The sequence below is a fragment of the Ranitomeya imitator genome, chromosome 6 (assembly GCF_032444005.1).
Source record: "Ranitomeya imitator isolate aRanImi1 chromosome 6, aRanImi1.pri, whole genome shotgun sequence".
Lineage (NCBI taxonomy): Eukaryota > Metazoa > Chordata > Amphibia > Anura > Dendrobatidae > Ranitomeya > Ranitomeya imitator.
Genome location: NC_091287.1, coordinates 389,537,450 through 389,564,959, shown reverse-complemented (window position 1 = coordinate 389,564,959; position 27,510 = coordinate 389,537,450). Strand labels below are relative to the sequence as shown.

General features: G+C 44.1%; 1 protein-coding gene across 6 annotated transcripts in view; it reads right to left on the bottom strand.

Moving 5' to 3' along the window:
* DLGAP1 (DLG associated protein 1) overlaps positions 1–27,510 on the bottom strand; it is a 937,306-nt gene that overhangs the window by 42,108 nt on the left and 867,688 nt on the right. For all 6 annotated transcript variants that reach the window (XM_069731141.1, XM_069731137.1, XM_069731138.1 and 3 more), the window contains one exon: positions 8,641–9,065. In XM_069731141.1, the coding sequence (XP_069587242.1) occupies positions 8,641–9,065 (425 nt within the window). The remainder of the gene's footprint in view (positions 1–8,640; positions 9,066–27,510) is intronic.

The following is a 27,510-nucleotide window of genomic DNA, read 5'->3' as shown; positions in this document are numbered from 1 at the left end:
GAGGTTGGATCCGAAATGTCTGTCTGGACCTGGTCAACCTTTATCCTCGCTTGCCTACTCTGGCGCCATGGGGGTGACTCAGTATATGCTCCAGGTACAGCATGTTTTTAATGTGGTCTTGCATTTAGTTCATTTAGGAGACCTTTATGGCACAGCGAATATAAAAAACGTAGTGTAGGACTGCCCCAATATGAGATTGCCGTGAAGAGGCGGGGTGGCTCAAAGAATTGATCAATTGTTTGCTAAATGTCTCATTTTGAAAATACAGTTAGAAATTAATATGTGCATTTGCACTTTATGTATTGCGTCTTAACCTTAGGCTGCGCTGGCTTCTCCCCTTTTTTTTGCTCTATTTATTTGGAGAGTGGAAGAAAACTGGATAACCCGGAAAAAACCCACGCAAACATGGGGAGAACATACAAACTTCTTGGAGATTTTGTCCTTGGTTGAATTTGAACCCAGGACCCCAGCGCAGCAAGGCTACAGTGCTGACCAGTAAATATCCACCTTCCTCTAGAATTCTGTACCCTAACATGTCTGATTATCCACCAAATTCGGATGCTTCAGACGGAAACTGAAAACCCATCTCTTAAAGAAATCTTACAACCTGCAATGACCACGCTACTACCTCAACACCACCGGAGCTACTGCGACCCCCAACCTACCGTCTCCTTCCCCACAATCCTGTAGAATGTAAGCCCGCAAGGGCAGGATCCACGCCCCTCTGTATCAGTCTGTCATTGTTAGTTTGTTTACTGTGATATCTGTAATTTGTATGTAACCCCTTCTCATGTACAGCACCATGGAATCAATGGTGCTATATAAATAAATAATGATAATAGAAGCAGTGTAGTCATTATCATTACCAAGCAGTGATAAGATGCGAGGGAGATTATAAGAAATCATACTTGAGCCTCATTCAGACATCCATTTTTTTCTTGAGTGTGAAAAATCAGAAAGATGTTATCATTGTTTGGTCTGTTTGTGTCTGTTTTTACCATTATAATGTAAGGGGTCACAGACTGTTTTATACCCCAAGCACGTCCCGTTTAAACGTTGTTAAATGTTGCTAACTGTATACAGTATGTTTTAATACCTTATGCTGCTATGTATATTGTGCTGTGGTTTAGGTTAAGTGCATTACCTCAAGGTGGACACTAGATGGGGGTATAATAGTGTACATAGTTTACATCGGAGGAGTCTATACTGTGGGATAAGATAGTGAGCATTTCCTGTATTTAGGCAGTAGGGCCTGAGAGCCCAGACAGCCCAGAAGGCCAGGGAGCCCAAGGCATCCTGTAGGGCTTTAAAGCTCGGGACAGCGCAGTGACTCCGCAATGTTCAAGATTAAGAGCCCAGTTGGTCCAGGGCCGGATAGTGGCCAAAGGTTTTAGCAGAAGTGAGAGCAGCAGTGACAGCAGAAGTCACAGTAGTACAGAGACGCAGGTCACTCCAAGATGTAGCAGCTTACTACGTGGGCAGATGCCCTTATGTCTGATGTGAAATGGACAGAGGAACTCCTGAAATTAGTTAAGCCGGACAGGGAGGACGCTGCAGTACCGAATGGGTCGGTACGTCCCGGGGACACCCTGAGAGTAGTGAGGGGAGACACAGGAAAAGCGACGGATGCATACTGTGTGGAAACTTATGACATGGCTGTAACTGAAATGGACCTACCATATACTGAAGCAAGTAAATGCTTTATTGTTGAGTTGGACCCAGACTCTGTCTCTTTTTGTATAACAACACCGGCTGCAGAACTTCAGCCCAGATGGGACCCTGATGGTGCAGAAGGTGTAGTCAAAGATACGCTGCAAAGGGGACAGTGTTTTCATGTGACAGGAGGCCAGGGCACGTGTAAACAGATATTCTCAGCCACGACTACGGCCCTGGCCCTGCTACCCCTCACACTAGCATCATTCATTTTTTATGTGAAAAAGTGGAAGCTTTTCTTAATTATTAAATAATAAAAATAGACAGCACTCGGATACGACGTGCATAGCATCCTTGTGCTGTCTGTCTTTTTCACATAGCCATAGATTTGGCCTCACAAGTTTAATCCCAGCTTTCTTGCGAATGCTTGGTGAACAGACCCATAGTGTAAAGGTGAACTGTTTGTGGAGCCTGGTAACTCTTAATAGGGCTTCAACACAGATTTTGTGCAAGCCATTTCGCCTAGTAGGTCTCAGGTGTACCCTAGACTTCATTCTCTAACGCCTTTACAGGGATCTGGAGTTATATCAGGGTCTCATGTTGGAATCTACATCAATGGATTAGCTGTCGCTGCTGGAGCGAGGTGGTAAAAGAAAGTTGGCTAACTGTGTCAAAACCAAAGAGGGCCGATACTGAACAGAATCAGGAAGTAGAAATGAGGGCAGGAGGTAGCCGAGATCAGAACTAGGAGGATGGAGTCAGAGGCAGAATAGCCAGGTAAACGGAGGTGTGAGTCAGTCCTGGGTCAACGACAGGTGACAAATAAGCAGGGTCAGATAGCTGAAATAACAGGAGTAACAAACCAGGATAAGTTGGACTTAGAACAACCTCCCACGCTTCCCTCTCCAAGACTTCTCAAGAGCTGGACCAATTCTTTGGAATGCACTACTTAGAGTCAGAACAATTCGATAAGTTCCCAATATCCACAGTATTCAGCGGGCCTTAGAAAGGCACTTTTTAGAATGCCCTATTACCTCACTTATGTAACTATTCATGTTCTAAAACTTCCAAAAATTTCTTCCCAATCAGGACCTGTTAGGTGTCGAGTTCCCGCCTCCGCACAGGAGGAATCTCGAACCATCTCCGCTGTGGTCTCTTATTCTTCTCCAGCCACAGTGGAGCCTGCTCAGCGGAGACATCAATCCCAGCGTCTGGCTCAAGCTGATACTGTGCGACTGTTTACTGCTGCCCTTCCAGGCTTTGTCTTTGTAGATCAGCAGTGAGCAGGTCTTTCTGGGACTAAGTCCTGCTTTTCCCATACTGAGCATGCCCACGGGACGACCTCCCATTGGAGGTCGGGGGTCACATGCTCGGGTCCTGTGGCGGCTCCTATTGTATCTGTAAGGTCCCATAGCACTGCTGCTATAAAAGGTTCGCATGGCCGCTTGGCCATGCGCTAGTGTATACTTGATAACGTGTGTGTGTAGATTTGTGACTGTCGCTCCTTAATCATCCCTTTCCTACTGTTGTTGACTGCTCGCGAATGGTGGATGCTATCTAGCCCCCAACAGTGCTACCTGCACACATAGCACATGACACAGCGTCTGATTGCAGTGACTGCCAGTGCGGCGCCGTGTGCTAATTTAGCGCTTTCCTGGCCCAAGTCTGGGTGGTTAGTGGCGTCCGCCAGAGCGGCACTGCACGCACTCTTGTGCATTAAATTATTATTTCTGCTAAATTCTGACACCCCAGTAGCGGTGTCGAGCACAAGAGGTCTAGAGGAACTCTTTCCCTGACTCTTGGGACAGAGTTCTGTGACTCCTTGCCTGCGCTCTTTGTGCGGTACCGTGGCCCTGTGACGCAACAGGGCTTGCTTCCTTCATACCGGGTGAAGCTAAGCCATGTGTGTATCCACATTATACCGCCATATGGTCCGTCATTACTCAGCAGCAGGTTCCATCTCTGCACGGTGGCCCCCGGGCTGCGATCGCACCTTATACCATCTTTCTAATTATTTGGTACGTTCCGCTAGCCCTAACAGGACCCTCGTAGAATCTGTTTACACAGCCTCCATGCACTTAATAGCACTTTGTATCTGTACTACAGATTCTGGCTGGTGATCGGTTCATGCAGTGTTATGTCTGTGAATACCCTATATATTATACTGATGGCTGGTCCATAAAAGCACTTTTTATCATTTACCTTCCGTGTCTCCCCTATCTCCTCATAGATTGTAAGCTGACGAGCATGGCCCTCACTCCTTTTGGTATCTGTTAAGTTATGTGTTATTCTGTAATGTCTTTATTGTCAGTACAAGTCCCCTCTTTTTTCTGGTGTAAAACTCTGTAATATATCACAATATTTTTGCACAACTCCAGTATTTTACGACTTTTAATGTTTTTACACCAGTCTCAGCCAATTTCACCAAAAAGTGCAGAGTGCAACAGCATGTTCCACAGCCCGTCCATCTAATTAATCAAAAGTTATGCCACTTCAGTGGCACAACTTACACCAGAAAAGTGACACACACATCGCCAATATTAATGCTTCCGGCACTTGGTCTTGAAGAAGATATAGCCTCAATTAAAAAAAAAATCACGTCTTTACCCCCGTCACCTCACCACCTTGTCATTTTCTGTTTTTGCGCTTTCATTTTTTGCTCCCTTTCTTCCTAGAGCCATAATTTTTTTATTTTTTTTCTCAAAATTGCTGTATGAGGACTTGTTTTTTGCTGGTTGAAATGTTCTTTTGAATGACACCATTGATTTTACCATTTAATATACTGGAGAAAAGGAAAAAATTCCAAGGGTATTAAAATAGCAAAAAGTGTAATTCCACAATTGTATTTAGGGTTTTTTATTTACCATGTTCCTTAAATGCTAAAACTTACTTGGCAATATGATTCCCCAGGTCAGTACGAGTACGCAGATATCAAACGAGTACCCTGATGAAGCCCATAGCGCCAAACATGCGTCGGGGCTACGGCACGTGAGTGCACCAGCTGTTATACTACATGGGTAAGCACTACTATCAGCACTTTACCTATATGTAGGCATTCGGACAATGTTCCTTACATGTATTTTCTGATTGCATTTATGGACAGACAGTGAGGGAGCACCTGTGGAACACTACCTTTTGTACCAACAAGCCATTTGGCGGTTATTTGATCATACGTTTTGAATTCTACACATTTTGCTCCATTCCCAGTTCTCTACAAATCATTTATACCTTTAAAATACATCGCCATGGAACCGTTTTGAGCCTCAAGGTAGGTGATATAGTGACTTATAGTATCTTTTATGGTGTCCCGCCTGTCTTTGTCATTACCATTCACCCATCATATTATGTTTTGTATCTTGTCGTTTTACATGAGTGCGAAATAAAGTTTGACAATTTTTAAACAAAATAGATAGTTACTCTCATTCATAGAGTGTTGTGGGGCATATGTTGTGAATTCTGTTGTCAAGCTCCCTCCTGTGGTCATGAATGGTACTTCGGCTGGTTCTGTCCATGGGCTTCCTCTGGTAGTTGTGAGTGGGGCTGCGGCTTCTGAGTTTCCTTCCACAGGTGACGAGGTTAATTCGTTAGCTGGCTGCTTTATTTAACTCCACTTAGATCATTGCTCCATGCCACCTGTCAATGTTCCAGTATTGGTCTAGTTCGCTCCTGGATCGTTCTTGTGACCTGTCTTCCCAGCAGAAGCTAAGTTCCTGCTTGTTTTTCTCTTGTTTGCTATTTTTCTGTCCAGCTTGCTATTTTGATTTTTGTCTTGCTTGCTGGAAGCTCTGGGACGCAGAGGGAGCGCCTCCGCACCGTGAGTCGGTGCGGAGGGTCTTTTTGGGCCCTCTGCATGGTCTTTTTGTAGTTTTTGTGCTGACCGCAAAGTTACCTTTCCTATCCTCTGTCTGTTCAGTAAGTCGGGCCTCTCTTTGCTATATCTATTTCATCTCTGTGTTTGTAATTTTCATCTTAACTCACAGTCATTATATGTGGGGGGCTGCCTTTTCCTTTGGGGAATTTCTCTGAGGCAAGGTAGGCTTTATTTTTCTATCTTTAGGGCTAGCTAGTTCCTTAGGCTGTGACGAGTTGCATAGGGAGCGTTAGGAGCAATCCACGGCTATTTCTAGTGTGTGTGATAGGATTAGGGATTGCGGTCAGCAGAGTTCCCACGTCCCAGAGCTTGTCCTGTATTATTAGTAACTATCAGGTCATTCCGTGTGCTCTTAACCACCAGGTCCATTATTGTCCTAACCACCAGGTCATAACAGGCATAGCACTCCAATTTTCTGTAGGATTCATTCATTGAGGGAGTTACACCTCTTATTGTTTTGTTATTCTTTTCCCTGGATAGGGATATTTTGTACATATGTATATGCGGGATGTCGGTCCTTGTAAATTAGACATCAAACATGTATAGCTTCTTTGTATTTAAGTGGTCTAAAAAAAAAATCTGAAGTTTGTAAGAAATTTTTTTTTGCTTATGTTGCCATTTTCTGAGATCCATAGCATTTCCATTTTCATACTCTGGGCTTTGAGAGGGCTTATTCTTTTTACCCTACTCTATGTGAGAGCTGACACCCCCCAGCAATGCCCACGATTGGTGCTAGCACCGATCACGGGCATTTAACGCCTCTTATGCCGCTGTCAGTAGTGACAGCGACATAGAGGAGCATTGCACAGGGAATGGGTTCCCTGTGCACTTCTATCAGGACAATGCGATGCGATTGTGTTGTCTTGATGGTCTCCATGGGACCCCCAGCCCCAAGATAGCCATGGAGTCCCTTCGGGTCCTGCACGGAGGGTGGCTTGTGAGCGCCTGCATGTTAAAGTAAAGTAAACATGTGGGAAATGTTATTTTTTAACTATTTTGTGCGATATGACTCTGATTTAAGGGCATAAATTTTAAAAGTTTGAAAATTGCAAATTTTTCTAAAATTTTGCCAAATTTCTGTTTCTCTCACAAATAAAATAAATTGGCCTGGTCAGGAAGATGAAAACAGGCTTCGGGGTGAAGGAAATAATAGTCCCTTTAAGAGACTAGAAGCTGTGATCGTCTGATCACATGTGCCACATAGCATGATAACCCATCAGCGCTCCGCGATCACGTGACAGAGGCGCCGATGGGCAAGACTTGTGACGCTTGTGCCCACCCCGTGCTAAATGCTGCTGTCAGTGATTGACAGTGGCATTTAACTGACTAACAGATGTGGGTGGATCTTTTATCCGCCTGCGGCTGTTAAATGCACATGACAGCTGATCAGATCAGCTGTTATGTGACGGGAAAAATGTGGGCTCAGCGCCGGAGAGACACCACTTTGGAGGTACCCATACGTCTAAGGTCGTGAAGGGGTTAATGTTCTACTACCTGCCTTAGGTCTGCAGAAAGTGAAGTTTTATCGAATATGCTTAGGGTGCTCGGTGCACTAGTATTGCGAGCCCTGCCTCCTTCCCTGGTGAGTGACAGCACTGGCTTGCCTATGCTAAGCACAGTCTGCAGAAAAGCTCATGTAAGCCAGTGCAGTCAAACACCAATGTGGGAGGTGGAGGCATGCAAAACCAAGGGACAGAATGGTGTACTGAACTGTTTAGATAGCAAGGGTTAGCAGAGCACCCTAATTAGCATGTTTTATTAAACTTCAGTTTCTGCAAAATGGAGGCAGTGATTAGATCACTAAATTGGGATTTTTACTGGAGCTATATCCCCTGTAAAGGTACCTTCACACTCAGCGACGCTGCAGCGATACCGACAACGATGTCGATCGCTGCAGCGTCACTGTTTGGTCGCTGGAGAGCTGTCACACAGACAGCTCTCCAGCGACCAACGATCCCGAGGTCCCCGGGTAACCAGGGTAAACATCGGGTTACTAAGCGCAGGGCCGCGCTTAGTAACCCGATGTTTACCCTGGTTACCAGCGTAAAAGTAAAAAAAACAAACACTACATACTTACCTACCGCTGTCTGTCCCCGGCGCTCAGCTTCTCTGCACTCCTCTGCACTGACTGTGAGCACAGCGGCCAGAAAGCAGAGCGGTGACGTCACCGCTCTGCTTTCCGGCTGACCGAAGCTCACAGCCAGTGCAGGAGGAGTGCAGAGAAGCTGAGCGCCGGGGACAGACAGCGGTAGGTAAGTATGTAGTGTTTGTTTTTTTTACTTTTACGCTGGTAACCAGGGTAAACATCGGGTTACTAAGCGCGGCCCTGCGCTTAGTAACCCGATGTTTACCCTGGTTACCAGTGAAGACATCGCTGGTTCGGTGTCACACACGCCGATCCAGCGATGTCTGCAGGGAGTCCAGCGACGAAATAAAGTTCTGGATTTTCCTCAGCGACCAACGATCTCCCAGCAGGGGCCTGATCGTTGGTCGCTGTCACACAGAACGATTTCCTTAACGATATCGTTGCTACGTCACAAAAAGCAACAATATCGTTAACGATATCGTTATGTGTGAAGATACCTTAAGACTATGTCCTTAGTTTATACTGTCAGGTTGGAGGGGCTGTCAGACTCCCTTTCATCTCAAACCCCCAGGGTGTGATCCATGCAAGAGGGGAAAACAAGACACAAGCCGCCTACAACAATAGATTGATACAAATATGAAGTAATGAAGACAAGTCAAGGACAAAACTAACCTCATTATCAGAGAAGGAAGAACAGTTCTAAACTTCAAAGTCAAATGTGAACAAACAGATTTAGTTGCACTGCAAATGACTAATATTTTGTTTAGGAGGAACCTGGACTTTCCCTTCTTATTAATTATAGTGGACTTTTTTCAGGACCCACTTTCTACATAGTTGGTACTTTCCAAACTTTAGACACTGAAATTGCTGTCTAGAATTGACATCTTAACATAAAAAAGTAAAAGAAGAGCTTTCTATGTCTGTATGTCCAGAGTAGACCTTCTGACAACATACCATCCATATAGTTTCACATGACGGTATTACATGGTAGGCTTTATTTGATTTTATATGTATATAATGAAAAACTTACTAATATCAGGCAAATCGTTTTCCTGTTCTTCTCTTTCCATTTGTTGACACCAACCCTCCATTCTATCCTTTTCTGCTTGAAGAAGTTTTAAAAACCAGTGTCCATCTCTATGACAAACTGATCGGTGAACTGCTTCCAATGGATCTTCTGTAATGGAGTCAATCCAGGGGTCTGGAGGAGGTAGTATGGAAGGGTCAAAATCAGCGTCAAAGTCCTCCTCCACTGCACAGGCATGGTAATGATTGCCTGAGCCCTGGATGCTGACTGTGGAGGTACATGCATCTCTGGAATACTGTTTGATCAATGGCCGGCTGTATTGAAATTCCTGGTCAGCCAGCTCCACTGGACAATCAAAATGCTCCCTGAGGTCCAAATCTGCTTGCACAGCAGCAGTAACACTGTTTGACCGGGTCAGTCTGCGTAACCTTTAATAAAGAGATAACATGAAAAGTTATGCAGTGAATAGCGGGGCATCACATTAACACCTCACAGTCTGCCAAATACAAGAACACTGGAGTTTCAATATCTTTCCATTTCCAATAATGTATGTGAATAGAAGTTATGGTGTGAAGATTAGAGGTAACAAAGAAATGCAATTTTGTGTCCTTGTACAGAGCCCCATAAAAGGGCTTAAAAAACGGCTGTCTACTGCTTTAAAGGAAGTAGGGTGGTGTATGAAATAAAGAAGAATACTAAACACACCTACATGACCATGCCACTCCTCGGTACTAGGCACTGTCTTCCCCATTGGTCCCCTGATATCCAGCATGGGGAATCACGTGACCGCTGCAGCTATTCAGCATCCACTGATGGGTTGCAGCCTTCACTTTCTGTCCAAACAGGAAGAAACATCTCTTTTCCTCTTTGGACAGAATGTTAAAGATACCGCTGATTGGCTCCATCAGTCACGGGACACCCATACCCACCATACGTGGATGCCAGGAGATTGGTTGGGAAGCAGTGCTGAGTGCAAGGGAGTGTCGCTGTTATGTTAGGCTACTTTCACACTAGCGTCGGGCTCGGCCCGTCGCAGTGCGTCGGGCCGAGGTTACCGACGCTAGCGTTGTTTGCGCCGCACAACGGGTGCAGCGGATGCAGATTTTCATCGCATCCGCTGTCCCATTGTGAGGTGCGGGGAGGTGGGGGAGGAGTTCCGGCCGCGCATGCGCGGTCGGAAAAAGCAGTCTGTCGGCAGCAAAAAACGTTACATGTAGCATTGTTTGCTCCCGGCAGTCCGCCACAACACGGGGCAACCGTTGCATGACGGTTGCGACGTGTGGCACAGCGTCGCAATGCGTCGCTAATGTTAATCTATGGGGCAAAAACGCATCCTGCAAACAACTTTGCAGGATGCGTTTTTTGCCATAAACGGCGCATTGCGACATCTGGCAAAAAACGCCAGGGTGAAAGTAGCCTTAGGCGATGATATTTTTCTTTCTTTTTTACATTACTTTGGGCCCATTAAGTTTAAACCTATAAAGTAGTGGACAACCCTATTTACAATTTGGCCAATTTTGTAAATGCTGGACTGGCACATAAGACATTGGGAACTTAAGTACTGGAATCATGCCCTATTACTTCTGTACATCAAAGCATTATAATACAATCTCTGGAGTTCAATAAAACTGTGGTTAGGACATGTAAAAATATGAAGATCACGCTTACATTTAAAGGAGTTGTCCACTACATAGATAACCCCTCCTCATTTTCTGTAGTCACTCCTATAAAATAAACAGCCTAAGCCAACCTCCAGGGCCAGCACTAGTCCAGCGATGACGGCACTGGCTCTTCCGGGGCTTGCATGACATTATGTCATGTGAGCTCTGCAGCCAATCAGCGGCCGCTTCACTTTCCCTTCCTTCGGACAAAACTGAAACCTGGAAAAAGTGAGATTTGTTGCTGCTTTATGATGTCAGTTACGTCCAAAGGCAGTGAGAGGGAAACAGCCATCAAACGGCTGCAGGGAACATGTGACATAATGTCACGTAAGCCCCGGGAGAGCCAGTGCCATCATCGCCTTCACCGGAGGTGAGTAGAGGCTGTTGCTATTTTATAAGGGAGAATACAGCGATTGAGAAGGTGCTTTCCGAATAGTGGATGACCCCTGTAACTATAAACAACACTTTTCAGTTTTTTTCTTATGCCTCTTCCATTATGAGGTAATGCAATCTGTTCACAAATGTGCCGATCACTACATGTACTTGTACAGTGCGCCAGCATTACTATGTTTCCTGAAAAAAGGTACAGAATATTGCAAGTCCCAATTCTTTGTATAAAAATATCAAAATTTTATTCCATCTTGATTAACAAAGAACAGCTTATTGTAGTATTGCATATACTCCATAGAAAAGAGCTGACCGTTTCTGCCATTAAAAGCGTGTCGGGTCATTTTTGGCGATAGAAACGCGTCAGATTCTCCTGCTCTTTTCATGCTTTTGTGTATATGGATATTACTGTTTCCCTCTCTGTTTGAGTAGTGCAATTTAGGCACAAATTGAGGAATATCTTTTAAGATAGAATACACAATTGATATCAGAGGCTGGATCTTCACATGATACTCCTGAAATATAACTAAATTCCACACATCTATAACAATGCACACATCAATGACAACACATTTCTAACGCCAGTTATTTTTATCCTTTTTAAGTTTTATTTCTTTTTTTTCCAAAATTTGTATTCATGAATAATAATAATCTTTTATTTTTAAATAGTGCAGCGTTTTACAGTTTGCTTCTTTAACCCCTTAACCCCGGAGCTTCTTTCGTTTTTCATTTTCGTTTTTCTCTCCCCTTCTTTCCAGAGCCATACCTTTTTTATTTTTCCGTCAATATGGCCATGTGAGAGTTTATTTTTTGCGGGATGAGTTGTACTTTTGAACGATACTATTGATACATGTCGTGTAACAGAAAACGGGGCAAAAAAAAAGTGCAATCTCACACTTGTTTTTTGTTTGGATTTTTTGCTAGGTTTACTAAATGCTAAATCTGACCTGCCATTATGATTCTCCAGGTCAGTACGAGTTCATAGACACCAAATATGTCTAGGTTCTCTTTTATCTACGTGGTGAAAATAAATTCAAAAATTTACTTAAAAAAAAAATTGCGCAATTTTCCGATACCCGTAGCGTCTCCATTTTTCATGATCTGGGGTCGGGTGAGGGCTTATTTTTTGCGTGCCGAGCAAAAAATACCACTTTTTTTAGATATGCTTTTTTTGATCGCCCGTTATTGCATTTTAATGCAATGTCGCGGCGACAAAAAAAAATGTCATTTTGGCGTTTTGATTTTTCTTCTCGCTACGCCGTTTCGTGATCAGGTTAATCCTTTATTTTTATTGATAGATCGGGTGATACCAAATATGTGTAGGTTTGATCTTTTTTTATTGTTTTATTTTGATTGGGGTGAAAGGGGGGTGATTTGAACTTTTATAATTTTTTTATTTATTTTTTTAAATATTTTTAAACACACTTTTTTTTTCCGGGCATGCTTCCATAGCCTCCATGGGAGGCTAGAAGCATACACTACACGATCACCTCTATCTAGCAGAAATGCAGCATTGCTATGAGCGCTGACCACGGGGTCAGGTTGTTATGGCAATGCATGGATGACCCCCGATCATGTAACGGGGGTCACCGGTGCGAGCGCTTCTGGCCGTGCGGCTGCCGTCGTTTGTAAAATGCCGCTGTCAAACTCTTTAACTAGTTAATGGGCGCGGGCGGATGGCGATTTCGCTCGCGCCCATTGTGGCCACATGTCAGCTGTTTATAACAGCTGACATGTCACGGCTTTGAGGTGGGCTCACCGCCGGAGCCCACCTCAAAGCGGGGGATACTGCCAGCTGACGTACTATCCCGTCAGCTGGCAGAAAGGGGTTAAATATGGTGACATGTAAGTCGAGGAGCACAGATTAAATATTTATTTTGCCTACATAATAGATCTGTGGCATGGGCTGTACAGGTTGTAGCCTACGACTATAATCTAAACATAAAGCTCCTGCCGGTTACTGAGAGTGGATGAAATATTTGTGATTCATGTCTCAGCCTGCGCGATTTTATACAAACAAGATTTTCTGCACAATAAACATTGCAGGATGTGCCATGTCCTGTATTTGCATCTGATCCCCTTGTGTGCAGCACTTCACTTTCATGTAGCTAAGGTTACATATTGCAAATGAAAACATTTATCTCTGTCACAAAAGGTGACATCACAATAGTCTGCAGCGCTTTGGACCCTGTTCAGTGTTTGCATTCCTCTTTTGATAAATCAGGTCTGTCACTAGCAGATAAATCCGTTTCTTTGAAGGCGTGGGAACATAGGTAGAGGGAATACACATGCTTCACAGTAACATGAACCATCACTTTGGAGTTCTATAGAATCCTTAAAGCTACGGTGCTGCATACTTGTCAAGTCAATAAAGTTGGCACGTGGTTGGGCTTTGATGTTGAAGCAGTGAAATCAAAAGGATTGGTTACTAAAGAGTATATATACAGAGCTCAGCACAATTAAAGGGACTCTGTCACCTGAATTTGGCGGGACTGGTTTTGGGTCATATGGGCGGAGTTTTCGGGTGTTTGATTCACCCTTTCCTTACCCGCTGGCTGCATGCTGGCTGCAATATTGGATTGAAGTTCATTCTCTGTCCTCCATAGTACACGCCTGGGAAAGACAAGATTGCTTTGCGCAGGCGTGTACTATGGAGGACAGAGAATGAACTTCAATCCAATATTGCAGCCAGCATGCAGCCAGCGGGTAAGGAAAGGGTGAATCAAACACCCGAAAACTCCGCCCATATGACCCAAAACCAGTCCCGCGAAATTCAGGTGACAGGTTCCCTTTAAGTATGCCCCAGCAGATTTGTCAGAAAACATTTAGTTTCCTTTCAGAGTCCACATTTTCTATGGGATACCAAATAACAAAATGCTCCCACAAATGTGAGCCATTGATTGCAAACAAGATTTGTTAGTTTTGATCCCTCAAAAAGTAATTCCTTCAAGAAAATGTTGCAAAAATGACTGCACCTCAATTAATTTTATGAGCAAAGCTAAGGTATAGACTTCAGATTAACAAGAATTCCATCACAGGTAAGTCTAATTATCATTAAATATGCATTCAGCAAACAGTATAAAAGAGCGTTACTTAACAAAGAAAACTTCTTCCCATTTCATGCGATCAGCAATGGCACCACATGGAAGAGAAATGTCAAAGCTGACAAAGAAAATAATTTCTTTACACAAGAAAGGTGAAAGCTACAAGAGGATCAACAAAACTTAACTTATGAATTACAATACTGTAGCAAAAGTAGTACAAAAGCTTAAAGATGGAACTGCAAGCATCTGACAGAGATATCCAGGCTGACCATGGAAGTAAACACCTAAACTGGAGCGTCTTATGATAAGAAGGGTTGAAGGAAATAGACGTGAAAGTTCACTGCAGTTAGTTGAAGAAGTAGAAAGCCCGATCTGGGTTAGTGTTTCCCATGACACACCACGGCGTATGCTGCAGATGAATGGCATGTATGGGTGTCGTCCATGAAGGACAAAGCGCATTCACAAAAAAGTCCACTTAACAATTTGCCAGGTTCCATGCTGAAAAAATGAAGACTACTGGAACTTTTTGGAACTGATGGCTTCAAAATTGACATTTGCAAAGGTGAGGAGTACAAAGAAAAATGCACAGAGGCTACAGTGAAACATGGGAAGGCAGTGTCCTTACGTAGGACAGCATGAGTGCTGCTGGCGTCGGGGAGCTACATTTCAATCATGAAGTTACAGATGTACTGCTGTATATTGAAAGAAAAAATGCTATCATCACTCATGGCAATGATCTGAAACACACATTAAAGGCCACTGTTGTATTTCTGAAGAAGAGAAGGTGAAAGTCATTCAGTGGCCAAGTACAGTCATGGCCAAAAGTTTTGAGAATAGTTAAATAAATAGGGCAGCACACTGCAGCGCCAAAACATGCAAACTTGAAAACACGAAATTTAAACTGCATTACTGCACTAGAAATATGAAAAATGAGAGCTTTTAGCGCATAAAAATGGCCAATTTTATGTGTACCTCGTAGCCACTTTACGGCATCTCTCTTATACGAGGTCCTACTCTAAACCTACCTCGCTGAGAATAAACGTCTCCATCTGAATGGGTACATGTGAAACCTCTCCTTGGACTCAAATTCTCTCTCACTGTGGAGGGGTATTGGACCTACTATAATTAAAACACCTGAAGCTAGGAGGCAGGGAGTGCACGATCAGAAGGCTAGAGAATACATTTCAAAAAACCTGATCTGAACATCCAAACATAGACTGAGTGTGAACAGGTGCTGAACCCAGAGTCGCCAACTCGTACATAGTTAAATAAATAGGGCAGCACACTGCAGCGCCAAAACATGCAAACTTGAAAACACGAAATTTAAACTGCATTACTGCACTAGAAATATGAAAAATGAGAGCTTTTAGCGCATAAAAATGGCCAATTTTATGTGTACCTCGTAGCCACTTTACGGCATCTCTCTTATACGAGGTCCTACTCTAAACCTACCTCGCTGAGAATAAACGTCTCCATCTGAATGGGTACATGTGAAACCTCTCCTTGGACTCAAATTCTCTCTCACTGTGGAGGGGTATTGGACCTACTATAATTAAAACACCTGAAGCTAGGAGGCAGGGAGTGCACGATCAGAAGGCTAGAGAATACATTTCAAAAAACCTGATCTGCACATCCAAACATAGACTGAGTGTGAACAGGTGCTGAACCCACAGTCGCCAACTCGTACATAGTTAAATAAATAGGGCAGCACACTGCAGCGCCAAAACATGCAAACTTGAAAACACGAAATTTAAACTGCATTACTGCAGTTTTTTGAAAAGTTTTGAGAATGACACCAAAATTATATTTTCACATGATCTGATGCCCTCTGGTTTTTATTAGTGTTTGTCTGATGTTTATATCACATACAGAAATATAATTGCAATCATATTATGAGTACCAATAGGTTATATTGACAGTTAGAATGAGTTAATGCAGCAAGTCAATATTTGCAGTGTTGACCCTTCTTCTTCAAGACCTCTGCAATTCCCCCCTTGCATGCTCTCAATCAACTTCTGGACCAAATCCTGACTGATAGCAGTCCATTCTTGCATAATCAATGCTTGCATTTTGCCAGAATTTGTTGGTTTTTGTTTGTCCACCCGTCTCTTGATGATTGACCACAAGTTCTCAATGGGATTAAAATCTGGGGAGTTTCCAGGCCATGGGCCCAAAATCTCTATGTTTTGTTCCATGAGCCATTTAGTTATCACCTTTGCTTTATGGCAAGGTGCTCCATCATGCTGGAAAAGGCATTGTTGGGCGCCAAACTGCTCCTGGACGGTTGGGAGAAGTTGCTCTTGGAGGACATTCTGGTACCATTCTTTATTCATGGCTGTGTTTTTAGGCAAGACTGTGAGTGAGCCGATTCCCTTGGCTGAGAAGCAACCCCACACATGAATGGTTTCAGGATGCTTTACAGTTGGCATGAGACAAGATTGGTGGTATCGCTCACCTCTTCTTCTCCGAATAAGCTGTTTTTCCAGATGTCCCAAACAATCGAAAAGGGGATTCATCAGAGAAAATGGCTTAGCCCCAGTCCTCAGCAGTCCACTCCCTGTACCTTTTGCAGAATATCAGTCGGTCCCTGATGTTTTTTCTGGAGAGAAGTGGCTTCTTTGCTGCCCTCCTTGAAACCAGGCCTTGCTCAAAGAGTATCTGCCTCACAGTGCGTGCAGAAGCACTCACACCAGCCTGCTGCCATTCCTGAGCAAGCTCAGCACTGCTGGTAGTCCAATCCCGCAGCTGAAACAGTTTTAAGATACGGTCCTGGTGCTTCCTGGTCTTTCTTGGGCGCCCTGGAGCCTTTTTGACAACAATGGAAGCTCTCTCCTTGAAGTTCTTGATGATGCGATAGATTGTTGACTGAGGTGCAATCTTTGTAGCTGCGATACTCTTCCCTATTAGGCCATTTTTGTGCAGTGCAATGATGGCTGCACGTGTTTCTTTAGAGATAACCATGGTTAACTGAAGAGAAACAATGATACCAAGCACCAGCCTCCTTTTAAAGTGTCCAGTGATGTCATTCTTACTTAATCATGACTGATTGATTGCCAGCCCTGTCCTCATCAACACCCACACCTGTGTTAATGGATCAATCACTAAAATGATGTTAGCTGCTCCTTTTAAGGCAGGACTGCAATGATGTTGAAATGTGTTTTGGGGGTTAAAGTTCATTTTCTGGGCAAATATTGACTTTGCAAGTACAGTAATTGCTGTTAAGCTGATCACTCTGACATTCAGGAGTATATGCAAATTGCCATTAGAAAAAATGAAGCAGTAGACTTTGGAAAAAATAATATTTGTCTCATTCTCAAAATTTTTGTCCATGACTGTACTGTATGTCTCCTCATCTGAACCCAATAAAACACCTATGGGGAATTCAGAAGAGACAGCTTGAGCATCACTCTCCATCCAGCATCCAGGCTCTAAAAGACATCATTCTTAAAGAATGGAAAAGATAAATGTTGCAATATGTCCCCAACGTGTTTGGTCCATGCCTAAATGACTTGGCGCTGTCCTTAAAAAGATTATACAGCACTCAGCACTCAGAGAACTGCTAGATCGGCAGCAGGTAAAACAGTGATGTTATAAAAAAAAGACCTGCAGAAAGCAGTAATACATCGCAGGAATCAAGGTCTCTGCCCTTACATCATGCTGCTCTCAGATAGGGTAGCAAAAACATGTTGACAGATTCCCTTTAACTGATTATTCACAAATAACCTGTTTGATTTTATTAATGATACTTCCTCTATATGCAATAATCCACAAAAAAAGTGTATGATGGAAATAAAAGTGGACTTGTATAAGTTCTGCATAGTAAGAAGATGGGTTACAGAAGCGTTTCTTCTGGTGAGTTCTGCAGTCTCGCATTTCCCTCCCCATTTTAGCATGCATTTCTTTGATACTTTGTGTTCCATTTAGTGACTTGCTTATTCACACTGTACAAGCTCATTGCTCTGCTCAGTATTTCATCTATGGTTCATTGGGATCCTTTGATCTCCTGCCCGGGGGTTCCTTCTTTATTTGGACAATACCATATTTTCTATAACACGTTATAACAATGAATTTTTATGTATTTTGTGCCACAATGGGCAGAGTTACTTTATGACAAAGTGAGAGACTGTTAATATAGAATGAAGTTTATTTAAAGCATCTATTATAGAACTCAATGCACAGCGAACAAGTCAACTCAATAATAATATTCAGTACTTCTTTATTGTACTTTTAACCCCTTTCCGAAATCGGGCGTATTAATACACCGATGTCGGACACCCTCCCTTTGATGTAAGCTCCGGCGGTGAGCCCACATCTTTTCTGACACATGTAAAATGATGCACAGTACTGTGTCTGGCCTCCACGTGCTGTATGACCTCCCTACAATGGCTGGGCATGCTCCTGATGAGGTGGCAGATGTTCTCTTGAGGGTTCTCCTCCCAGACCTGGATTAAAGCATCAGTCAACTCTTGGACAGTCTGTGGTGCAACATGGCGTTGGTGGATGGAACAAGACATAATGTCCAGGATGTGCTCGATTGGATTGAGGTCTGGGGAATGGGCAGGCCAGTCCATAGCTTCATTGCCTTTATCATGCAGGAACTGCTGACACACTTTGCCACATTCGGCCTGGCATGGTCATATATCAGAAGGAACGCAGGGCCTACTGCACCTGCATATGGTCTCACAATGGTTCTGAGGATCTCATCACGGTACCTAATGGCAGTCAGCGTACCTCTGGATAGCACATGGAGGGCTGTGTGGTCCTCCAAAGAAATGCCTCCACACACCATTACAGACCCAGTGCCAAACCGGTCATGCTGGAAGATGTTGTGGGCTGCAGAATGTTCTCTATGGCGTCTTGAGACTCTGTCATGTATGTCACATGTGCTCAGTGTGAACCTGCTCTCATCCGTGAAGAGCACATGGCACCAATCTTGGTGTCCTCTGGCAAATGCCAGTTGCCCTGTACGGTAAGCACAACACCCAATTGTGGATGTCTGACCCTCATGGAGTCTGTTCCTGACAGTTTGAGTGGACACATGGATGTTAGTGGCCTGCTGGAGGCAATTTTGTAGGGCTCGGCACTGCTCCTCCTGTTCCTACTTGCACAAAGAAGCAGGTAGAGATCCTGCTGCTGGGTTGTTGCCATACTATGGCCCCTTCCACGTCTCCTGGTGTACTGGCCTGTCTCCTGGTATTTGCTTCATGATCTGGACACTGTGCTGACCGACACAGTTACCCTTCTTGCCACAGCTCGCATTGATGGGCCGTTCTGTAAGAGCCTGAACAACTTCTGTGGGTTGTACAGTAGACACCGCCTCGTGCTACTGTACCTCTAATGGTGAGAGGAATGACAAAATGCAAAAGTGACCAAAATAACAGCCAAAAATGATGCGAACATAGAAATGGTCTGTAGTCATCCCCTGCAGAACCACTCCTTTATAGGGGTTGCCTTGCTAACTACCTATCATTTCTATCTGTTGTCTGTTCAATCGCACAACAGCAGGAGAAATTGATTCACAATCAGTGTTGCTTCATAACTGGACAGGTTGACTTACAGAAGTGTGATTGACTTGGAGTCACATTGTGTTGATTAACCCTGCTGTTCTGTTCGGTCTGGGGAGACCTATTTTGAACTTTGGTATTTTTTGGGGGTGTTCAAGATGCGGTTCTGAAACTTGTGGTTGATTGACTTAAATGAGGATGGGTCGGTGGGCCACGGGTTTCAGAGCCGCATCTTGAATATTTTAAAGAATATTGAAGTTCAAAGTCGGTCATTTTTGACCAACAGAACAGCAGGGTTAAGTGTTCCCTTTATTTTTTTGAGAGGTGTAGTTTAGATAATTGAAATGTGGTGACAGACTCCCTTTAATTAAACAACAGCACACAGCCTGACAAGAGACCCATCCCTGAATTCGGTGTTTTAACCCCTACCTCATGCTCTCCTCAGATTACAGAGCAAAATCCTGCTGACAGATTCCCTTTAATCCTTTTTGTGAAGGCGGAATAATTGTTCCTTTTGTTTAAAGCAAATGAAAATGTCTTACAATCCAGACTTTTAACTGCGACTGTCTACCTCACAAAGTGTGCGTGTTTTTTTGCACATCTGTTTTACTAGTCAAATTTTACATTCATATACACCACACTAATGCAGTGTCCAGCTGAAGGGGCTGGCTTTTTGGTTATGTACCTACCTAGCATTACTTATCACATCAGTTTTTGAAAAAAGGTTGAATTTTTTTTTTAAAAAGGAGACCTTAAACTGTGCATGTATGTATTTGTCAACCTGTTTTACTAGTCCAATCTGACAACCATACATACCAAGGCTATACTATAGCCTGCGGTCACATTTTTTTAATTTATTTTACTTGCATATGAAGCGTCATCATATCCTGCAGCGCTTTACCAACATCATCATTTCTGTCCCATTGAAGACTGAATTTCCTTTCAGTATGCCTTTGGAGTGCACAAACTCCTTGCAGATGTTGCTCTTGGTGGGATATGAACCCAGGACCCCAGCACTGTGCGGCTACTGCTAATCACTGAGCCACCGTGCTGCACATTTTGAATTGTGTACATCCCTACCAAGCATTTCTTGTTATATCCTTTTTGATAAGATCGAATAATTGGGGTTGAAAACAGTTTCAAAAGTTAATTATAGCGTTGTGCAAGATGTGTGTAGTAAATTAAAAAGTAGAAAAGGCAATGGATGGGGTTGTGTAAAAGAAAATAAAACCATTTCCATTTCTAATAATTAGGGAGCCATTGGCAGAGTCACAACCTCCACCACTGGCACCAGCCAACTGGGCAGCAATACTAACAAACCAAGACCACAATTTGCTTTTGAAAAGTGCATTAATGAGGAGGAAGCCGAGCGCGTTGTGAATGTGTGGCACATTACTTGTCTCAGTAACTTATTTTACCATCAGTTTGAGTACCTGTTCTTCACAGAATGGTCTGTCTCATCACAAATGACTAAGGCTACGTTCAGACTAGCGTTGTGCTAGTGTGCGTCGGGCGACGCAGCGGCGACGCACGCGTCATGCGCCCCTATGTTTAACATGGGGGACGCATGCGTTTTTGTTTGTTGCGTTTTGCGACAAATGCGTCTTTTTTGCCGCAAGCGTCGGACCAAGAAAACGCAACAAGTTGCATTTTTCTTGCGTCCGATTGTCGGCAAAAAAACGACGCACGCGTCGCAAAACGCAGCGTTTTTGCGTGCGTTTTGCCGCGTTTTTGCGTGCGTTGTGCGTTGCGTCGCCGACGCAGTGGCGCACAACGCTAGTCTGAACGTAGCCTAAAAGGGATAATTTTTGGACTGTTTATTTTAATTAAAAAAATAAAACAAAAAGTCTGTCAGCGCACTGTATTAGTAAGTGGGCTGTTGGTGACTTCCGGGTTACCATCTGTTTCTATGGTGAAGTCACTTTGACATAACTTAGGCTGGTTTCACATTTGCGTTTAAAAACGCAGCGTTTTAAACGCAAACGCATTTGGTGAAAAAACGCGTTTAAACGCTGCGTTTTTTAGGCGCATGCGTTTTTGCATGTTTTAACACAAACGCGGCGTTTTGACGCATTTACATGCGTTTTTTCTTGCGTTTGCGTTTTTGAAACGCATGATGAGAAGTGTGTGACAGCTGCCAATCATCAAAATCAACTAGAAAACCCACTATAAACAGAAATCCCTAGGGTTAGGGTTAGGGTTAGGATCAGGCGACCTTGGAACAACATGAAAAAACCTTCGCTGGAGTAGTGGTAACTATACAGACCGCTAACCCTGAACTTATCACAGACACTAGAAGTAGCCGTGGGGTGTGCCTATCCAGACCTAGACACCTCGACACAGCCGGAGGACTAATTATCCCTAAAGATAGAAAATAGGAAAACTGACTTGCCTCAGAGTAGACCCCAAAAGTATAGGAAGCCCCCCGCAAATAATGACGGTGAGTAGGAGAGGAAAAGACACACGCAGGCGGAAAACAGATTTAGCAAAGGAGGCAACTTCTACCTAGATAGGGAAGTATAGTACAGGATACTGAGCGATCAGCACAAAATCTACAAAATATCCACAGCAGAAAAATACAAAAACTCCACCACCTAACTAAAGGTGTGGAGAGTATATCTGCAACTCCAGCAAATCCAACCAGACTGAGAAAACAACAGGACAGTCGAAGCTGGAACAAAATAGAAACTATAAACCGCACGAAAAAATAGACACACAGCCTGTGAGCCTAAGGAAAAAAATAAGATACTTATCTTTAGCTGAAATGGCAGCAGGCAGGAGAGGCCAGGCAGAGAACCATTACTGGCAATAGAACATTGACAACTGGCAGGGACTAATGAGTCCTGCAATGCTAAATACCCCAGTCAGCTTTGCAATTAGCAGATACACCTGTCCAATCCTGCAGTCCAGGCACAACTGCATTACCATCTACAACCACCGGAGGGAGCCCAAAAGCAGAATTCACAACAGTACCCCCCCCTTGAGGAGGGGTCACCGAACCCTCACCAGAGCCCCCAGGTCGATCAGGATGAGCCCGATGAAAGGTACGAACCAAATCAGCGGCATGGACATCAGAGGCAGAAACCCAAGAATTGTCCTCCTGGCCATAACCCTTCCATTTGACAAGGTACTGAAGCTTCCGCCTCGAAAAACAAGAATCCAAAATCTTCTCAACAACATATTCCAACTCCCCATCGACCAACACAGGGGCCGGAGGATCAACAGAGGGAACAACGGGCTCCACATATTTCCGCAACAAAGATCTATGGAAGACATTATGAATAGCAAAAGAGGCCGGAAGCGCCAGGCGAAACGACACCGGATTAATAATCTCAGAAATCCTATAAGGACCAATAAACCGAGGCTTAAACTTAGGGGAAGAAACTTTCATAGGAACATGACGGGAAGATAACCAAACCAGATCCCCAACCCGAAGCCGGGAACCAACACACCGACGACGGTTAGCAAAACGTTGAGCCTCCTCCTGAGACAGCACCAAATTGTCCACCACATGAGCCCAAATCTGCTGCAACCTGTCGACCACAGAATCCACACCAGGAAGGTCAGAAGGCTCAACCTGCCCAAAAGAAAAACGAGGATGAAAACCAAAATTACAAAAAAAAGGCGAAACCAAAGTAGCCGAACTAGCCCGATTATTAAGGGCAAACTCGGCCAATGGCAAAAAAGCCACCCAATCATCCTGATCAGCAGACACAAAGCATATCAAATAGGTCTCCAAGGTCTGATTAGTTCGCTCAGTCTGGCCATTTGTCTGAGGATGAAATGCAGAAGAAAAAGACAAATCAATGCCCAGCTTGGCACAAAAGGCCCGCCAAAACCTAGAAACAAACTGGGAACCTCTGTCGGACACAATATTCTCCGAAATACCATGCAAACGGACCACATGCGGAAAAAAAAACGAAACCAAATCCGAAGAGGAAGGCAATTTAGGCAAAGGCACCAAATGAACCATCTTAGAGAATCGGTCACAAACAACCCAGATAACCGACATCCTTTGGGAAACAGGAAGGTCGGAAATAAAATCCATAGAAATATGCGTCCAGGGCCTCTCAGGGATCGGCAATGGCAAAAGCAACCCACTAGCACGGGAGCAACAAGGCTTGGCCCGCGCACAAGTCCCACAGGACTGCACAAAAGACCGCACATCACGCGACAAAGAAGGCCACCAAAAGGACCTACCAACCAAGTCTCTGGTACCAAAAATACCAGGATGACCAGCCAACACAGAACAATGAACCTCAGAAATCACTCTACTAGTCCATCTGTCTGGAACAAACAGTTTCCCCACAGGACAACGGTCAGATTTGTCAGCCTGAAATTTCTGAAGGACCCGTCGTAAATCAGGAGAAATGGCAGAAAGGACCACCCCTTCCTTCAAAATACCGACTGGTTCCAAGACCTCAGGAGAATCAGGCAAAAAACTCCTAGAGAGGGCATCAGCCTTAACATTCTTAGTACCAGGAAGGTACGAGATCACAAAATCAAAACGAGAAAAAAACAAGGACCATCGAGTCTGTCTAGGATTCAACCGTTTGGCAGACTCGAGGTAAATCAAATTCTTATGGTCGGTCAAGACCACAATACGGTGCCTAGCTCCCTCCAGCCAATGTCGCCACTCCTCAAATGCCCACTTCATAGCCAACAACTCCCGATTGCCGACGTAATAATTGCGTTCCGCAGGCGAAAATTTATGGGAAAAGAAGGCACACGGTTTCATCAAGGAACCAACAAGATCCCTCTGAGACAAAACGGCCCCTGCCCCAATCTCAGAAGCGTCAACCTCAACCTGAAACGGAAGATAAACATCCGGCTGGCGCAACACTAGAGCAGAAGAAAAACGACGTTTAAGTTCTTGAAAGGCAGAGACAGCCACAGAGGGCCAATTTGCCACATCATCGCCCTTTTTAGTCAAATCAGTCAAGGGTTTAACCACGCTGGAAAAATTAACAATAAAACGGCGATAAAAATTAGCGAAACCCAAAAATTTCTGAAGGCTCTTCATGGATGTGGGCTGAATCCAATCATGAATGGCCTGAACCTTAACCGGATCCATCTCTATAGATGAGGGAGAAAAAATAAAGCCCAAAAAGGAAACCTTCTGCACCCCAAAAAGACACTTATACCCTTTCACAAACAAGGCATTGTCACGAAGGATCTGAAATACCATCCTGACCTGCTGCACATGAGACTCCCAATCATCGGAAAAAATCAAAATATCGTCCAAATATATGATCAAGAATTTATCAAGATAACTCCGGAAGATATCATGCATGAAGGTCTGAAAAACAGATGGAGCATTAGAGAGTCCGAATGGCATCACATGGTATTCAAAATGACCTTCGGGCGTGTTAAACGCAGTTTTCCATTCATCACCCTGCTCAATCTTAGTAAACCAACTAGCTCCCTTAATCCTAGCAAACAAATCAGAAAGCAAAGGCAAGGGGTATTAAAACTTGACCGTGATCTTATTTAAGAGGCGATAATCAATACAGGGTCTCAAAGAACCATCTTTTTTAGCAACAAAAAAGAACCCCGCTCCCAACGGTGAAGAAGATGGACGAATATGCCCCTTCTCCAAAGACTCCTTAATATAACTCCGCATGGCGGTCTGTACAGGTACAGAAAGGTTGAAAAGTCGACCCTTAGGAAACGTACAGCCTGGAATCAAATCAATAGCACAATCGCAGTCCCTATGCGGTGGAAGGAAACTGGACTTAGGCTCATCGAATACATCCTGGAAATCAGACAAAAACTCCGGAATTTCAGAAGAGGGATAAGGAGCGATTGACATCAGAGGAACATCATTATGAACCCCTGACAACCCCAACTAGTTACAGACATGGACTTCCAATCCAAAACAGGATTATGGACCTGCAACCACGGGAAACCCAGCACGACAGCATCATGCAAATTATGCAACACCAGAAATTGACAATCTTCCTGGTGGGCTGGCGCCATGCGCATGGTCACCTGTATCCAAAACTGGGGCTTATCTTTAGCCAAGGGTGTAGCATCAATGCCCCTTAAAGGAATAGGATTCTGCAAAGCCTGCAAAGGAAAACCACAACGCCTAGCAAAGTCAAAGTCCATCAAATTCAAGGCGGCGCCTGAATCCACAAACGCCATGACAGAAAATTACGACAATGAGCAGATGAAGGACACAGATAACAGAAATTTAGGTTGTACAGTACTGATGGTAAATGAACTGGCGATCCTTTTTGTCCGATTAGGGCAGACAGAAATGACATGAGAAGCGTCGCCACTAGGGTTGAGCGACCTTGACTTTTTTAGGGTCGAGCCGGGTTTCGCGAAACCCGACTATCTCAAAAGTCGAGTCGAGTGAAATCGGCCGATTATGGCGAAAAGTCGAGGATCGACCGAAACACGAAACCCAATGCAAAGCCAATGGGATTTTTTTTTTTTTCTTCTCTCTCTCTCTCTCTCTCTCTCTCCTCCGTCCGTCCCTGAACTGAAAAGCTGGTGTTACACAGTGCAAATCGCTACAGCGCACAAGCAACAACATGGCGATAGGCGTCCACGCCCCTAAGACCTATGTCATCACTCTGCCCATGCCCCTTCATTGGCTGAAAAAAATGGCGCCAAGCGCGTCATACGAAACGCGACTTTGGCGCGAAAGTCGCGTACCGCATGGCCGACCCCACACAGGGATCGGGTCGGGTTTCATGAAACCCGACTTTGCCAAAAGTCGGCGACTTTTGAAAATGAACGATCTGTTTCGCTCAACCCTAGTCGCCATAATAAAAACAACCTGTTGAGACGTCTGAAACCTTGTCGGTCCATTTTAGACAGAATCCTATCACACTGTATAGGCTCAGGAATTTGCTCTGAGGATAACGCCATAGCGCGCACAGTTCTGCGTTCCCGCGAGCGCCGGTCAATCTGAATGGCCAAAGACATAGAATCACTCAGATTGGAGGGTGTGGGAAACCCCACCATAACATCCTTAACGGATTCAGAAAGACCCTTTCTGAAAATTGCCGTCAAAGCATCATCATTCCATTTAGTCAGCACAGACCATTTTCTGAATTTCTGACAATATAATTCAGCCGCCTCTTGCCCCTGAGATAGGGCCAACAAGGTTTTCTCAGCTTGATCCACAGAATTAGGCTCATCATACAATAACCCCAATGCTTGAAAGAAAGAATCAACATTAAGCAAAGCAGGATTGCCAGATTCCAGGGAAAATGCCCAATCCTGTGGGTCACCACGCAGCAGGGATATGATGATTTTAACCTGCTGAATGGGATCACTGTTGTGAATTCCGCTCTTGGGCTCCCTCCGGTGGTTGTAAGTGGCACTTTTGTGAGTTCTGCTCTTGGGCTCCCTCTTGTGGTTTCTAGTGGTATGGCTGCTCTTTGGAGTTAGCTGTCTTCAGCTGTTTTCACTGATCGTCTTTTCTGTTCAACTATTTATGCCTGGCTCTGTCCTTCTGCCAGTGCCACTTGTAAATGGTTCCTGGTTGGATTCACATCTCTTTGGAATTCCCTGTTATCCTGACCAGTTCAGCTAAGCTAAGTTTTTGCTTGCTCTTTTCTCTTCACAGTTTATGGACTTATCCGTTCTGTGCTTCTTTTTTTGTCCAGCGTTATCAGTATGAATTAATTCTGTCTTGCTGGAAGCTCTGGGAAGCAGATTTACCCTCCACACCTTTAGTCAGGTGTGGAGATTTTTAGTAAACTCTGCGTGGATTTTTGTAGTGTTTTATACTGACTGCACAGTATTCCATCCTGTCCTATCTATCAAGTTAGACTGGCCTCCTGTGCTCATCCTGGTTTCATCCTGTGTATGTCTTTTCCCTCTCCACTCACAGTCATTATTTGTGGGGGGCTAATCTATCCTTTGGGGATTTTCTCTGAGGCAAGATAGTTTTCCTGCTTCTATCTTTAGGGGTAGTTAGCTCTTAGGCGGTGACAAGGTGCCTAGGGAGACTTAGGAGCACCCCACGGCTACTTCTAGTGTTGTGTTGAGCTTAGGGACTGCGGTCAGTACAGTTACCACTTCCTTCAGAGCTCGTTCCATGTTGCTCCTAAACCACCGCATCATAACAGTACAAGTGGCCAACAATGAATTAAATGCATCTCAAAAGAAGGAAAAGAAAGTTCTGAGCCATTTTTTTTTTCTGTGCCCTGGTTTGTCTTTTTTTTCCTCTTGATATCTGAGTGGTTCAGGATATATGCTTTGGCATGGATGTTCAGGGTTTGTTTTCTCATGTGGATCAACTTGCTGCAAGAGTAC